This window comes from Oncorhynchus clarkii, chromosome 4, assembly GCF_045791955.1.
Source record: "Oncorhynchus clarkii lewisi isolate Uvic-CL-2024 chromosome 4, UVic_Ocla_1.0, whole genome shotgun sequence".
Lineage (NCBI taxonomy): Eukaryota > Metazoa > Chordata > Actinopteri > Salmoniformes > Salmonidae > Oncorhynchus > Oncorhynchus clarkii.
The window spans coordinates 72259278-72276823 of record NC_092150.1 but is presented as its reverse complement, the minus strand read 5'-3'; the positions used below and the strand labels follow the sequence as shown (position 1 = coordinate 72276823).

General features: G+C 44.3%; 1 protein-coding gene across 6 annotated transcripts in view; it reads right to left on the bottom strand.

Moving 5' to 3' along the window:
* Positions 1-17546, bottom strand: part of LOC139407256 (utrophin) — a 334795-nt gene that overhangs the window by 249800 nt on the left and 67449 nt on the right. For all 6 annotated transcript variants that reach the window (XM_071150875.1, XM_071150879.1, XM_071150876.1 and 3 more), the window contains 9 exons: positions 16624-16739; positions 12720-12886; positions 9631-9852; positions 5385-5566; positions 3537-3687; positions 3176-3295; positions 2968-3069; positions 2505-2612; positions 1839-2018 (listed from right to left, as the gene is read on the bottom strand). In XM_071150875.1, coding sequence (XP_071006976.1) covers positions 1839-2018; positions 2505-2612; positions 2968-3069; positions 3176-3295; positions 3537-3687; positions 5385-5566; positions 9631-9852; positions 12720-12886; positions 16624-16739 — 1348 coding nt within the window. The remainder of the gene's footprint in view (positions 1-1838; positions 2019-2504; positions 2613-2967; positions 3070-3175; positions 3296-3536; positions 3688-5384; positions 5567-9630; positions 9853-12719; positions 12887-16623; positions 16740-17546) is intronic.

The following is a 17546-nucleotide window of genomic DNA, read 5'->3' as shown; positions in this document are numbered from 1 at the left end:
AACACGGCCCCAGTGATGTACTGGGATGTCTTCACCTGGAGGGCCTTGAAGTTGTGGCAATTCCCGTACCAGGCCACAATGCAACCGGTCAGGACGCTCTCGCTGGGGCAGCGGTAGTATTTTGAGTCACTCGGGGTGGCATGACGAATTTCTTCATCCACCTTATGAATTGGAGACGCTATTACTCCCTCTCGACAAGAGTGGTAGGGTTTTTGGTCCATGTCAAGTTCTCGGTGATGTGAACGCCAAACTTATAATTGCTGACTCTCTACTGCAGTCCCGTTGATGTGGATCAGGTCTGTGTTCCCTCCACTGCTTCCTGAAGTCAACAATCAACTCCTTAGTTTAGCTGACATTAAGGGAGAGGTTGTTGTCCTGGCACCACAATGCCAGTTCACTTCCCTCCTCCCTATAAGCAAACTTGATGAAGTTTGTGTCATGCAAACAGCGAGAACAGGGAGTACAGCAGAGGGCCGAGGACACACCCATGAGGGGCCTCTGTGTTAAGAGTCATTGTGAGGAGGTGTTATTTATTTATTATTTTTATTTCACCAGGTAAGCTAGTTGAGAGCAAGTTCTCATTTACAACTGCGACCTGGCCAAGATAAAGCAAAGCAGTGCGACACAAACAACAACACAGAGTTACACATGGAATAAACAAGCGTACATTCAATAACACAATAGAAAAAAACTAAGTCTATATACAGTGTTTACAAATGGCGTGAGGAGGTAAGGCAATAAATAGGCCAATAGTAGCGAAGTAATTACAGTTTAGTAAATTAACACTGGAGTGATAGATGAGCAGATGATGATGTGCAAGTAGAAATACCGGTGTGCAAAAGAGCAGAAAAGTAAATAAAAAACAATATGGGGATGAGGTAGGTAGATTGGGTGGGCTATTTACAGATGGGCTATGTACAGCTGCAGCGATCGGTTAGCTGCTCGGATAGCTGATGTTTAAAGTTAGTGAGGGAAATATAAGTCTCCAGCTTCAGCGATTTTTGCAATTCGTTCGAGTCATTGGCAGCAGAGAACTGGAAGGAAAGGCGGCCAAAGAGGTGTTGGCTTTGGGGATGATCAGTGAGATATACCTGCTGGAGCGCATGCTACGGGTGGGTGTTGTTATCGTGACCAGTGAGCTGAGATAAGGCAGAGCATTACCTAGCATAGACTTATAGATGACCTGGAGCCAGTGGGTCTGGCGACGAATATGTAGCGAGGGCCAGCCGACTTGAGCATACAGGTCGCAGTGATGGGTGGTATAAGGGGCTTTGGTGACAAAACGGATGGCACTGTGATAGACTGCATCCAGTTTGCTGAGTAGAGTATTGGAAGCTATTTTGTAAATGACATCGCTGAAGTTGAGGATCGGTAGGATAGTCCATTTTACGAGGGTATGTTTGAGTGAAGGAGGCTTTGTTGCGAAATAGGAAGCCGATTCTCGATTTAATTTTGGATTGTGTTGTTGCCAATCCTTGCAGCCGGTGGTCTGCAAGGATTGCAGCCTGTGGTCTGCCAGTCAGGGTCCAAGATCCAGTTGCAGAGGGTAGTGTCGAGACCCAGGGTTCTGAGTTTGGTGTTGAGCTTGGATGGAACAATAGTGTTGAATGTTGAACTGTAGTCAATCAACAGTATTCTCACATAGGTGTTCCTCTTGTCCAGATGTGTAATGATGATAATTAGGTAATTAAGTGACATGAGGACAGGAATTGAGCTGCCTACACACACAGGTTTGTGTCTGTGTCTCCACAAGCTCAGGTCTTGTTGAGGTGTTATAATATTGGGACTGACACACACACACACACACACACACACACACACACACACACACACAAAACCTGGTAGGAGCAGTCCTCTAGTCTCTGGACCAGGTTATCCCATCTCTGGGTCAGCTCCTCTGTGTCTCCTTCGATCCTCGCTCCCGCCTCGGCGCTTCTCAGCAGTGACCTCACATCCTGTCCCGCATCTCTCAGCTGGTCAAGTGTCCGCCGCTTCTTCTCCATGTCCTCCTTCAGGAGCTAGGGTACGGGCAAGCCACAGGGGTCAAAGGTTACTAGCCGACCTCAAATGCATCTGCAGTTAGCATGTGGTTCGCAAAGTAATAATAAACAGAATAGAAAAGATGTTGGGTGTTGCTAATCGTTTCCAGCGGTCATTTCTGTGTGTCTAGACTATACTGTAGCCCACAGCAACCATAGAGATTCACATTATAAATGTATTATAAATGATAAGAAAACATTTCCCAAAGCTCTAAATCTCAGGCTGAACTTTTTGATTGCCTTATATTACCTTTGACATTCCTGATAATATAGTTGGTAATAAAACATGAAGCCAAATATGAATTTCCTCGTCCGCCTGCACTTCGGCAAAAACGAGCCCACTCTTTATATCACAGAGCTCTTAGAAAGGATACGGCAATTTGATTTTGCAGGTAAATGCTAACGTCATTCATGAACGTAGCCTAGCAATTAGCATGTCGTAGCATCTTGTGGCACACCACTTACCGCTAATCTGCGGACATTAGCATTCATCTCTCCCGGGTCCTTGAAGGCGTTGGTCTGAACCTCACCTAAGGCCGCCTCTTTCTCTGTCAGCCACGCTTGGAACAAACTCTGAAAGAGGAACGAGTGAATAGGTTAACCTTCTGACATAACACAAACAAAGGGATGAGTTCTGGCGCTATGGGACTAGTTGATGTGTGAGCTCATTTTAGAGCTCATTTTGAATTAGGGAAGACAATTACCTGAGATTATTGAATTACCTGAACCTCATAACAAACAGTCAAACTCAGGTCTCGCTAGACTGAGATCCTATGTCTGTGTATACAAGGCTTTCTCCAGTACTCCAACTACAGTAAAGGAACTTCCAATCAGAACTGATTGGAGCTCATTCTCAATGAGTGGACTTTTCTCAGTTTAGTAGCACTCAAGTCAAAATAAAAATGTGGGTATGTGTGTTTGTGTTCACCTGGTCCTCCAGCAGCTGCTGCCACACCAGGAGGATGTCCTGTAACTTGTGCCACCTCTCCTCTGTCCACCGACACACTGCTGCCCAGCGCTCTCCCAGAGACTGAGAGGAGGAAGAGAGGGTAAGACAGAGAGAAAGGGAGATTTAGCCATTATACAATCACTTGAAATCAACAATTAACAAGACTTAATTTAAGCTTTACTCTTACTTGCAGTTGGTCCTCCAGTGCAGCAGTGGCGCTCTCTCCACTGTTCTCATCTACCACCACCACCATGTGTGTCAGAGAGTTGACCTTCACCTGCTCTGCCTCCAGGTCATTCTGCAACCCCTGGACCAACACAAACCATTAACAGCCCAGTACAGGACAATCATAGCACAGGCACCATCAAGCTTTATAGGGGTCCATTTATGGTGGTCACATATTTAAAGGTGATATTGCTTAAAAACTGCCGTATTGGGAGTACTGTGAACACAGCTGTCCTATCAGATTGTCTAGTTATATTTTTACTTTGTGATGCCCAATCAAACCATTTGTTTACTTTGTGCCAGTCAATCAAATGTTCCCTTACTTTGTGCTGCTCTATCTGGGCCTTGTACCCCTCCACGTCTCCCGCCATTGGCTCTATCTCCATCTTTCTGATTCGCTCCTCCGTCTTTGTCAGCCAATCAGAGAGCTGCTGCAGCTGCTGCTGCTGAAGGTCCATCAGAACCTCGTGGAGCCTAGAGAGAGAAAACAGAGAGAGAGAGAAATATAGAAAGAGAAAGAGAGGAGGAAGAGAGAGCGAGAGGGAGGGAAAGAGTGTGGGGAGAGTGTGCTGTGAATGGTGAAAGACCAACTGTGTGACCAACAGAGCACGCGATAGCAGTCTATTCAGCTGCTTCAGCATAGACTATGTGATAATTAATGACCTCATAATACACTGGGGGGGGGTGACAATGCAGCACACATACTGTACTCACAAGTCACAACGGGTACACACACACACTCTTCAACCAACCATGGGTTTGTGTGTCATGTAAGCATAGCCTCAAAATAATCTGGCCAGGGACAAGGACATTATTCAATTGATAATAACAAGACTAAGGGAGCTCTTTTGTGAGACTTCAGCACAGCTTTTGACATTAAAAACAAATGTGATATGGCTTTACAAACTCTGCCATATCGTGGATTAAGAGCTACCTATTCATCAGAACACAAGAGGGTTTTCTTTAATGGAAGCCTCTCTAAAGTAAACCAGGTAGAGTGTGGTATACCTTAAGGCAGCTGTCTTAGCCCATTACTGTTTTCTATTTTTACTAATGACCTTTAACAAGCCTTGAATAAAGCCTGTGTGTCTATGTGCACTGACGACTCAACATTATATACGTCAGCTACCACAGCAAATGAAAACACTGCAACACTTAGAGAGCTGCAGTCACTTAGAATGGGGGGCTAGTAATAGGCTAGTCCTAAATACGGTATAGAAAAAACTAAAATAATTGTATTTGGGATAAATAATTTGCTAAACCCTTAACCTAATCTAAATCTAGTAATGAATAATGTGGCGATTGAGCAAGTTAAGGAGACTAAACTGCTTGGTGTAACCCTAGATTGCAAGCTGACATGGTCAAAACATATTGATTCAACGGTTGCTAAGATAGTGAGAGGTCTGTCCGTGATAAAGTGCTGCTCTGCTTTCTTGATGTCACAATCGACTGAACAGGCCCTAGTTTTATCACACCGAGACTAGTGCCCAGTTACATGGTCCAGTGCTGCAGAGTAAGACATAGGCAACTTACAGCTGGCCCAGAACAGAGCTGCACGTCTGGCCCTTAAAAATACACGGCGGGCTATCATCAACAACATGCATGTCAATCTCTCCTGGCTCAAAGTAGAAGAGACTGACTGCATCACTAATGGTCTTTGTGAGAGGTATTGATGTATTGAATGTGCCAAACTGTCTCTTCAATCAGTTAACACAGCTCAAACACCCATACATTCCCCACAAGACATGCTACCATGGGTCACAGTCCTCAAGTCCAGAGCAAAAGCTAAGAAACGCACAGTACTATATAGAGCCAGACGGTGAAGAGACACACACACATTATTCTTAGTAATGTAATATTGTAATGTAATAATGGAGTAATGTAATTGTACGTAGAATTGTAATGTAATAATGGAGTAATGTAAATTGTACGTAAAATTGTAATGTAATAATGGAGTAATGTAAATTTGTATGAAGCACAATGTTTTGTATGATGTAATGTTTTATTTCTGTTTGGACCGCAGAAAGAGTAGCTGATGACTAGTAACTAATGAGGATCCTAATAAAATACTAAATAGTATGTGTGCATATGTGTGAGGGGGGTTCATGCGTGTGTGTGTGTCTGAGAGGAAAAGGGTGGAGGGGGGTCATAGATGCGTGTGTATCCAGTACCTGGCCTGTCGGTCCATGCTGACCACGCGGATGTTCTCCCAGCGGGAGTTGAGCAGAGTCATCTGTTCCCGGATCTCATCCTCCTCTTCCTCCGTCAGGTTGCCCTGGGAGATGAGCTGGTTGCCCACCTGCAGCACGTTCCCCACGCTGCTCTGGTGGGCCGTCAGCTCCATCATAAAGTCCTGCAGGGGTCAGAGGTGAGAGGTCAGGGGTGAGAAGATTACAAGAGCGTGAAGTACTTAGATCATAATGCTAGTATGCAGCCAAAGCATAAATACTAAAACATTGACAAACGTAGAGTGTAATATCTGTGTCCCAGTCACTAAAGAACTCTACAAGAGGTCCACATGTTGCTTCTGTCTTACTCACATACACATAGCCTATAGTGCCTCAGACAGAATTTTTTGGGTCAAATAATATGTCACGTAATTGAAAAGCACTACATCAACACTAAAGTGAAAGGACATGTTTTTTATCTCCCAAAATGGTCTTCAGATCAGTGAGCATAGCAGCTCTCTATAGTATGGGAAAGGGACCGCGTCTGCTCTGCTGTACAATATAACACTATGGTAGTTCTGCTCTGCTGTACAATATAACACTATGGTAGTTCTGCTCTGCTGTACAATATAACACTATGGTAGTTCTGCTCTGCTGTACAATATAACACTATGGTAGTTCTACTCTGCTGTACAATATAACACTATGGTAGTTCTGCTCTGCTGTACAATATAACACTATGGTAGTTCTGCTCTGCTGTACAATATAACACTATGGTAGTTCTGCTCTGCTGTACAATATAACACTATGGTAGTTCTGCTCTGCTGTACAATATAACACTATGGTAGTTCTGCTCTGCTGTACAATATAACACTATGGTAGTTCTGCTCTGCTGTACAATATAACACTATGGTAGTTCTGCTCTGCTGTACAATATAACACTATGGTAGTTCTGCTCTGCTGTACAATATAACACTATGGTAGTTCTGCTCTGCTGTACAATATAACACTATGGTAGTTCTGCTCTGCTGTACAATATAACACTATGGTAGTTCTGCTCTGCTGTACAATATAACACTATGGTAGTTCTGCTCTGCTGTACAATATAACACTATGGTAGTTCTACTCTGCTGTACAGTATAACACTATGGTAGTTCTACTCTGCTGTACAATATAACACTATGGTAGTTCTGCTCTGCTGTACAATATAACACTATGGTAGTTCTGCTCTGCTGTACAATATAACACTATGGTAGTTCTACTCTGCTGTACAATATAACACTATGGTAGTTCTACTCTGCTGTACAATATAACACTATGGTAGTTCTACTCTGCTGTACAATATAACACTATGGTAGTTCTGCTCTGCTGTACAATATAACACTATGGTAGTTCTGCTCTGCTGTACAATATAACACTATGGTAGTTCTGCTCTGCTGTACAATATAACACTATGGTAGTTCTGCTCTGCTGTACAATATAACACTATGGTAGTTCTGCTCTGCTGTACAATATAACACTATGGTAGTTCTGCTCTGCTGTACAATATAACACTATGGTAGTTTTGCTCTGATATGATCTTCCAGTAGTAGAGTGTTTTCTGCAGCCTTGAGAAGATCCATAGTGTTCTATAGAGGACCTAACAAAACCCCATAATCACCCACTGGCTGGGCTTCTGGAGTTGGCAGGAAGACTTGGCATTCACTCACTCACACACTCTCACACACACACACACACACACACACACACACACACACACACACACACACACACACACACACACACACACACACACACACACACACACACACACACACACACACACACACACACACACACACACACACACACACACACACACATCTGGACATGTTTCTCCCATCCACTTCCCACTGGGGCGAAGGCTAACAGTGTAGCAAGTAGCGCTCTGCTCCCCAAATGCATTTTGGGTCACCTCAGCCCCTTGCACTTGACTGGTTGCCATAGCAACAGTTAAGCTAGCCGTAAAGGACAAGCAGCATGAGTTCATGAGTTCTATCTTCTTGACAGTTGAGCCTATTATGAAATGAAAAGGGAAGATAGTCAAAACTAGGGTGGCGTTGGAAGAGTTTCCAGGACTCAGAGGAGTGAAAAAAGTGAAAAATGTAGGAGTCATTAGCTCTTAGTGGGAGTCATGAACAGGCTTGAGAATTACTGTCTGTTTCTCTTCTCTCTTCTGACTGGGGATGAGTAAGCACTTTCAGTGTCAACATCACTGAGGACTTTACATGGTCCTCTTACATCACCGTCGTGAAAAAGGCATTTAGCTGCGCTGATCTTCTATCTCAGGAACTGAACTCATTACTGAACCACACACTTACACCCACACGCCCCCTCACACCTATGCTGTTGGTAAATTGATTATTGATTTAATTCATTACTACCATTACGCTGCTGTTCATAGATTATTTATTGCAATTACCATTAGTATCTACACTGAGTGTACAAAACATTAGGAACACCTTCCTAATATTGAGTTGCACCCCCTCTGTCCTCAGAACAGCCTCAATTCGTCAGGGCATGGACTCTGCAAGGTGTCGAAACCTTTCCACAGGGATGCTGGCCCATGTTGACTCAATGCTTCCCACAGTTGTGTGAAAAGAGCGTGAAAAGCCCAGCAGCATTGCAGTTCTTGACACACTCAAGCCTGGCACCTACCCTGTTAAATCTCGTCTTGCCCATTCACCCTCTGAATAGCACACATACACAATCCATGTCTCAATTGCCTCAAGGCTTAAAAATAATTATTTAACCTGTCTCCCCCTCCTCATCTACACTGATTGAAATGGATGGAAATGGATTTAGGTGACATCAATAAGGGATCATAGCTTTCACCTGAATTCACCTGGTCAGTTTATGTCATGGAAAGAGCAGGTGTTCATGTTTTATACACTCGGTGTATATATTAACCCTGCTACTAGTCACTATTACCCTGTTTACATGTACATCCTACTACCAGTCACTTTTTATGTATAAACCTACCTCAACACTCCAGTACCCCTGCACATTGAATAAGGTACTGGCACTGACATGTAGATGCTTGCATTCTCGTGTTTCTTCAACCTATTTCATACCTCTTGTGTGTTTTTTATTTTTTATTATATTATTACCTATATTATTATCATCACTGCATTGTTGGGAAAAAGCTCTTAAGGTAACAATGACTGTACTCTCCTGTGCAGGTGGCGAATAAACTTTGAAACTTGAAACACATTGTTCTGAAGAGTTCTAGTTTAACTATGGAAATGGCCTGGATACGTGAAGGGCTTTCTACTCCTGAAAACAATGTATTTCTTAAAGAGGCTTTGGCCTTTGTTTTCTCCACCAGCTTTTGCTTCTGACCTGGATTCCATTAGAACATTAGACTTTCAAATATTCACATCTCTGACAAGAGACAACAGCCAAAGCCCCACCTCTTACACACAGACAGACATACACCCGTTCCTGCCCTGTAACTCTCTGCCAAGAGACAACAGCCAAAGCCCCACCTCTTACACACAGACAGACATACACCCGTTCCTGCCCTGTAACTCTCTGCCAAGAGACAACAGCCAAAGCCCCACCTCTTACACACAGACAGACATACACCCGTTCCTGCCCTGTAACTCTCTGCCAAGAGACAACAGCCAAAGCCCCACCTCTTACACACAGATAGACATACACCCATTCCTGCCCTGTAACTCTCTGCCATGCCAGGATTTGGAGCAGGAAGCACCCAACTGGGACACGGCTCCAGCTCCACGGAGCGATGTGCTCTGCTCGGCAGAATTCCTGACATTCCCGACATGTACGGAGCATGTTCTCTGGGACGTGGGCGAGAGGCCCCCATCCCTGGGATAGAACTATGCATACTCTCCTCGTGGAGAAGCTCACACAGACACACTGCCTTGTTAGAGTGAACCTGAACTGAACCTGATGTCAGAATACATCTCAAAACATCAGATACCGTGAGATGTTACTTACTGAGTGACAACTGTTCTGAGAAAGTTGTACTGTATGTGAATATCGGTGTTAACATCTGTGGACTGGCATTGCATTCTTCATGCAAGATTGCATGTCCATATGTGTGTTTTGTGTGCGTCAGAGCTGGATGAGTGTGTGTGTGTGTGTGTGTGTGTGTGTGTGTGTGTCCTTTGTGCATGCATTTGTGCCTTGTCTTGACCTGCTTCATGTATCTGTGTCTGCATGCACACATTTCTCCCGTCCTCACCTCGTGTGTGTGGAACTGCTCCTTGACCTCCTCCACATCGTCCGACACCTCCTCCTGCACCTGCAGTGAGTCCTCAGCAGAGAGGAGCCAGGTGAGCACCTCCTCCAGGGTGGCCTGGTATGAGTCCAGATCCACCTCCATGCCCACCTCCTCCTCCGTCTCCGTCAGTGTGCTGGGGGTATCTGCCCGGGGGGAGCCGGCTTCCTCCATCTCAACATGAGCCTAAAGATGGAGGGAGAGAGAGGAAGAGAGTGGGTTAAGGGCCAAACACTCATAGGTTGTACAGTGGTTTAGTAGATAAGAGCATGGTGCTCTAAATAATCAACAGTCCCGCTCACAAGGTTAAAAACTGTAAATCAAATCACAATATCCATAAATGCTAAGATCCCTTTTGAATGACCTTTTCACAACATTATCATCACAACCAATCAAAATTCTAAACTCTCAATCAAAACACATTCCGTGTGAATGGCATCTTAAAATAGGCCCAGACGACTAGGAGGAGCCTGGTTCTGCTGCATAAGAGGAAGGTAGTTTAGATGGGGGATCAGTGACACACCCAGGGCCTGGAAGACAAACAGGAGGCAGCCTAGCTAAATAAAGGCCCCTGCCCAGAGCCAGATACTGGGAGGTGTGGTGCCACTAGCCTGGCCAGCCGGGCAGGTCAACCCTCATTCCAGGAATAATACTAATAGGCTGAACACAAACACTGTACTGGAGCTGGCTGGGGTAGACATGGGCTGTGTATGAAATGGCATCCTATTCCCATAGGGCTGGAGGCAAATGTAGGATGCCATTTTGGACACATTAGAAGAAAATTAAAAGCTGCACACTTAAAGTTACAAAGAATGAGATTGAATATAAAATAAATGGTAAATGATAAATTAACTGAAAACAAAAAAGACAGAGTGAGAAAGTAGGAGTGAGAGGTGAGAAGTCGTGGTCTGGGCCCTACCAATGTACTGTACTTTATGTCCCAAGCGGCACTCTGTAGATAGATTCTAACTAATATACTTCCTGATCATAGAGCCCAGAGCATGCACCAATTAACCAGAGAAGAGGGAAGCCAAGCTGTGTAACAAGTGTGCAATTTCTCCTCACAACCTCTTTCCCTGCTACGTCTAATCTGCTTCCTGACAGCTAAGAAATTATTTCAACAAAATCTTTAATCAATTCTAATTTAGATTTGTACAATTTAGCAGACACTCTTATCCAGGTCGACTTACGGGAGCAATTAGGGTTAAGTGCCTTGCTCAAGGGCACAGACAGATTTTTCACCTAGTGGGCTCTGGAATTCGAACCAGCAACCTTTCAGATACTGGCCCAACGCTCGGCCTGGCTGTAACTTCTTGTAAGTTATTCCTTATTCAGTGACATTCAACAGCACTGCCAGCCTCAAAATCCAGGCATTAGACAACAAGTGCTACGGGGTATTTTGGGGACAAGAGTCATAACGGAACAACACTTTCATCTGTAACCAGAGATGAATGGAAGAGTAGACGGATAGAAATCAGTACAGCCGCCGGGCGTGCCAAGTCAAAGATGAGAGTGATGTTAATAGATGCTAGGACTCAAATCGCCCCAACTCAAACAGACCTTTGTTTTATCCCCATGAAATTACCCAGAATTCTCTGCGGCAGAAAGGAAAAGGTCATTTGTTGAAAATATTCCATGGCATTTGGAGATTTGGAAGAGGCGCCCACATGTTTTAAATGTCTTTGTTAGTGCAGAGCCTGGGAGTATAGGGAGGGAAATAAATAAAGAGAGTGAGAGTGAGAAGAGAGGAGAGAGAGAGAGTGCTGTCAGCCTATGAAGCCTGGCTCTACTTATTCACTTTCATGCTATACAATATCTGTGGTTTGGTTGTGGAGAACACTTAGTTATCTCCATATGATATTCTTCAACTGTGTTGCTGCATTCGTAGTTTAATGTAATATAGAAGTGTTAATATAGCTTGTAATGCATCACAATCCTCACTGTGAGAAGTTCAGTTCAGGGTGCATAGATTGTTCAATGTTTTCAGCAAGCGAATAACTTCTGATGAGAAAATACTAATTAACGCAATAAACAATGTTATGACAGTAAAAGTGCAAACTTGTTTTTTAAACTCTGCATTGAAAGCATTAACTAGACTCTAAATCTACATAAAAAGTCACTATGGTGTGGTAAAACACACACAGAAATGCACAAAGATTTTCCCTGTTCATCCTTCCTTCTGTATCCAACCACCAATATCACTTCCTGTGGGGACAGCATGTGTGCCAGGAAAGTCAACCCTCATTGGACCACTCTAGCCCTGTTAAAATATACTTTTCCAGCGTTCTCTCCAAGCGTGGGAAGTTTTCATCCGAGGGCAATAAAGACTGGTTTAGGGCCATTCGCCTTCCACCTGGGAGAAGTCCACAAAACACTTAAATTGTGGAAATTAAGAGCATGCCAGGGGTACTTACCCAAATAAATAACATTATTCCCCTGCTAAATTCAGTGATATGTCAGAGAACTGACTGATGTGATGTGAAGGATAAAGACTAGCAGTATGTTAGATGTGGCATTGGAAATGCATGCCAATTAAATTTAGACAAACTATATATTATTCCCTACTCCTTTGGAGACATTCTCTCTCTCTCTTTAACGTTGAAGGCCATTTTTAGAATGAGGAGTAGGGTGAGTCACTTCCCCGTTCCTACTCTACTCAGGGAGCTCCAGCAGAGCTTTTCATTAGCAGAGTAACTGGGAGTAGACTGGAGGACTGGCGGAGTGGGTCTTTGAAGCAGAGGGGTGACTCATTCTAGCCAGCTACAGTACACAGAGAGAGAAGCAGGGTCTGTCAGCTGAACTCACTCATTCTGATACAGCCAGAGACACTGAGCGAAGATGGGACTGATAGAGTTGGATTCACACCACGTTCTTTGTAATACAACTCTAGTTTACAAAGCGCATGTTATACGATGTATGAAGATCGGTTTTAACATCAGCCTGGCCTCTACATCAGCATGGCTCGTGTCAGTTTATTATCATGCTATATTGCCATGTAATAACATCAGCGGTAAACAGCTAATGTAAGCTCTGGCGCGTTGAACTGATTGTACCTGTGCTCTGCTGGGGGCCTTGCTCTCGTCAGGCTCCACCTTGTATCTGCGGGGCAAGGTCTCCACCTCTCTGATGGCTTCCATAGTCACATCTTTAGGCAGGACAGCAAACAGGGACATCACATACATGATGATGGACTTCTTATCTGGCAACTGAACTGCCACGTCTGAGAGCCAAAGGAAGAGGAGAGGAGGAGATGGGGTAGAGGGGGAGGGGGGAAAGAGGAGAGGGAGCAAGACAGATATAAGAGGATCAGACAAGGGGATTAGTAAATTAAAGAGGGAAAGGGAGGTGAAGGAGCAAACGAACAGTAGGAGAAAAACAATTTCAGGGGAATGATCGATAGAGGGAGAGTGTGTATGTGAGACAGAGAAAGAGAGAGAGAGAGGCCAAGGCATGCTGTGTAGTTCCACATGGTTCATGTTGGCTTGCTCTACAGGCATGACATAACAACGTGTGTGTATACCCAGAACTACACAAACTGAACGTTGCGTGCTAGGACTACACACAAAACCGTGTGTATCCACACATGTAGAGAACAGGAGACCTACAGCTAATTTAAGAACTGGTAAAGACATAAAACCGATCACTTGCCCGTAAAAACTTAGGACTGTGATATATGTATGTATGTCTATATACACTACATGACCAAAGGTATGTGGACACCTGGTCGTCAAACATCTCATTCCAAAATCATGGGCATTAACAGTTGGTCCCCTGTCGCTGCTATAACAGCCTCCACTCTTCTGGGAAGGCTTTCCACTAGAAGTTGGAACATTGCTGCTATTAGCCTCCACTCTTCTGGGAAGGCTTTCCCCTAGATGTTGGAACATTGCTGCTATTAGCCTCCACTCTTCTGGGAAGGCTTTCCACTAGAAGTTGGAACATTGCTGCTATAACAGCCTCCACTCTTCTGGGAAGGCTTTCCACTAGATGTTGGAACATTGCTGCTATTAGCCTCCACTCTTCTGGGAAGGCTTTCCACTAGATGTTGGAACATTGCGGCTATTAGCCTCCACTCTTCTGGGAAGGCTTTCCACTAGATGTTGGAACATTGCTGTAATAACAGCCTCCACTCTTCTGGGAAGGCGTTCCACTAGATGTTGGAACATTGCTGTAATAACAGCCTCCACTCTTCTGGGAAGGCGTTCCACTAGATGTTGGAACATTGCTGTAATAACAGCCTCCACTCTTCTGGGAACTCTTTCCACGAGATGTTGGAACATTTATGCGGGGACTTTCTTCCATTCAGCTACAAGAGGATTAGTGAGGTTGGTCTCTGATGTTGGACGATTGGCCCTGGCTCACAGTCAGTGTTCCAATTCATCCCAAACCATTTCTGCATGGACCTCACTTTGTGCACAGGGGCATTGTCATGCTGAAACAGGAAAGGGCCTTCCCCAAACTGTTGCTACAAAGTTGAAAGCACAGAATCTTATAGAATGTCATTATATGATGTAACGCTAAGATTTCCCTTCACTGGAACTAAGGGGCCTAACTCGAACCATAAAAAACAGCCCCAGACCATTATTCTTCCTCCACCAAACTTTCCAGTTGGCACTATGCATTGGGGTAGGCAGTGTTCTCCTGGCAAACTCAAATTCGTCCGTCGGACTGCCGGATGGTGATTCTTCACTCCAAAGAACGTGTTTCCACTGCTCCAGAGTCCAATATAAGTGAGCTTTACACCACTCCAGCCAACGCTTGGCATTGTGCATGGTGATCCTAGACTTGTGTGCGGCTGCTCGGCCATGGAAACCCATTTCATGAAGCTCCAGATGAACAGTTCTTGTGCTGACGTTGCTTCCAGAGGGAGTTTGGAACTTGTAGTGAGTGTTGCAACCGAAGACAGACAATTGTTTATGTGTGTCCACATTCTTTATATATAGTGTAAGTCTATAGTATAGAAGCATCGAGAACACCTGCTCTTTCCATGACATAGACTGACCAAATGAAAGCTATGATCCCCTATTGATGTAACTTGTTAAATCCAGTTCAATCAGTGTAGATGAAGGGGAGGAGACAGGCTAAAGAAGGATTTTTAACCCTTGAGACAATTGAGACATGGATTGTGTATGTGTGCTATTCAGAGGGGGAATTGGCAAGACAGAACATTTAAAGTGCCTTTGAACAGGGCCTGCTAGTTGGCGCCAGGCGCACCGGTTTGTGTCAAGAACTGCAATGACGCTGGGTTTTTCATGCTCAACAGTTCCCTGTGTTTATCAAGAATGGTCCACCACCCTAAGGACATCGAGCCAACTTGACACAACTGTGGGAAGCATTGGAGTCAACATGGGGCAGCATCCCTGTGGAACGCTTGGCACCTTGTAGAGTCCATGCCCTGACAAATTGAGGCTGGGGGGGGGGGGGGGGGGGGGGGTAAACCTCAATAATAGGAAGGTGTTCCTTATATACACTACCGTTCAAAAGTTTGGGGTCACTTAGAAATGTCCTTGATTTCCATGAAAACATATATGAAATTAGTTGCAAAATTAATAGGAAATATAGTCGAGACGTTGATAAGGTTATGAATAATGATTTTTAATTGAAATAATTGTGTCCTTCAAACTTTGCTTTGTCAAAGAATCCTCCATTTGCAGAAATGACAGCCTTGCAGACCTTTGGTATTCTAGTCGTCATTTTGTTGAGGTAATCTGAAGAGACTTCACCCCATGCTTCCTCAAGCACCTCCCACAAGTTGGATTGGCTTGATGGGCATTTCTTACTACCAGACGGTCAAGCTGCTCCCACAACAGCTCAATAAGGTTGAGATCTGGTGACTGTGCTGGCCACTCCATTATAGACAGAATACCAGCTGACTGCTTCTTCCCTGAATAGTTCTTGCATAGTTTGGAGCTGTGCTTTGGGTCATTGTCCTGTTGGAGGAAATTGGCTCCAATTAATCGGCGTCCACAGGGTATGGCATGGCGTTGCAAAATGGAGTGATAGCCTTCCTTCTTCAAGATCCCTTTTACCCTGTACAAATCTCCCACTTTTACCACCACCAAAGCACCCCCAGACCATCACATTGCCTCCACCATGCTTGACAGATGACGTCAAGCACTCCTCCAGCATCTTTTCATTTTTTTCTGCATCTCACAAATGTTCTTCTTTGTGATCCAACACATCAAACTTAGATTAGTCTGTCGATAACACTTTTTTCCAATCTTTCGCTATCTAGTGTCTGTGTTCTTTTGCCCATCTTAATCTTTTCTTTGTATTGGCCAGTCTGAGATATGGATTTTTCTTTGCAACTTTGCCTAGAAGGCCAGCATCCCGGAGTCGCCTCTTCACTGTTGACGTTGAGACTGATGTTTTGCGGGTACTATTTAATGAAGCTGCCAGTTTGGCGTCTGTTTCTCAAACTAGACACTAATGTACTTGTCCTAGTTCTCAGTTGTGCACCGGGACCTCCCACTCCTCTTTCTATTCTGGTTAGAGCCAGTTTGCACTGTTCTGTGAAGGGACTTGTACACAGCGTTGTACCAGATCATCCGTTTCTTGGCAATTTCTCACATGGAATAGCTTTAATTTCTCAGAACAAGAATAGACCGACAAGTTTCAGAAGAAAGTTCTTTGTTTCTGGCCATTTTGAGCCTGTAATCGAACCCACACAAGTTACAGGTCTGTGAGAGCCAGAAATCTTGCTTGTTTGAAGGTGACCAAATACTTATTTTCCACCATAATTTGCAAATAAATTCATTAAAAATCCTACAATGTGATTTTCTGAATTTTTTTCCTCATTTTGTCTGTCATAGTTGAAGTGTACCTATGATGAAAATTACAGGCCTCTCTCATCTTTTTAAGTGGGAGAACTTGCACAATTGGTGGCTGACTAAATACTTTTTTGCCCCACTGTAAGCTATATATATGATATACACTCTCCTCCATTTTTATTTGTACCTTCAGGGTCCAGTAGTCTCTCTATGGCCAGCTGGTCTTTGGCTACAGTAAAGGCATGGTCCAGTCTCTCCACTGGACTGAGGCTCAGAACCCTGTCCCAGCTCAACACATTGGGCCTGGAGAAACAACACACCAGCAGCATCAAGTCAACATTAAATCAACATCAAATCAAGGCCTCTGAGCTCCAAACAACATTCCCAGTGTAGTTTCCTTGCAAAGCACCAGTTATTTTCAGTTATTTTCATAGAATAGTCTGTGTGATAGATCCAGTGTTCTGTACATAAGAGCACTTGTCAGACGTAAAAATGGCGAGGTGAGCAGTGTTCACACAAGCAGTTACCCTGCCATGGCTGCTTTAATCTTTCCCTAGTGACATAGCCTCGGGCTGACACCAACACACACACACACACACACACACAGGGAGAGAGAGAGAGAGACCCTCAGAGCAAACACAGCCAGGGGGCCAGATAGGGCCTCATACACTGCTATTTAGAGCCTCTTTCTCAACTCCAGTGAGGTGGAATTGGACTTGTTTAAATGCTGAGATAAGACTGGTCTGGTCACTGTGTTGAATGAGCTGCTTGCTGCTAGATTGAGGTGAAAGCAGTAGCGTTTAGGGGCAAGATTTAGAATTTCACTTGTACATATTTTACCACCTTCTACACTGAAAATGTTCAGAAAACAAACATTTTCAACATGGCCACTGTCCAGGTCTTGGTATACAGAACGAGACATCTAGACCGGGTCTCTCCAACCCTGTTCCTGGAGAGCTACCGTCCTGTAGGTTTTAACTCCAACCCTGTTCCTGGAGAGCTACTGTCCTGTAGGTTATAACTCCAACCCTGTTCTTGGAGAGCTACTGTCCTGTAGGTTATAACTCCAACCCTGTTCCTGGAGAGCTACTGTCCTGTAGGTTATAACTC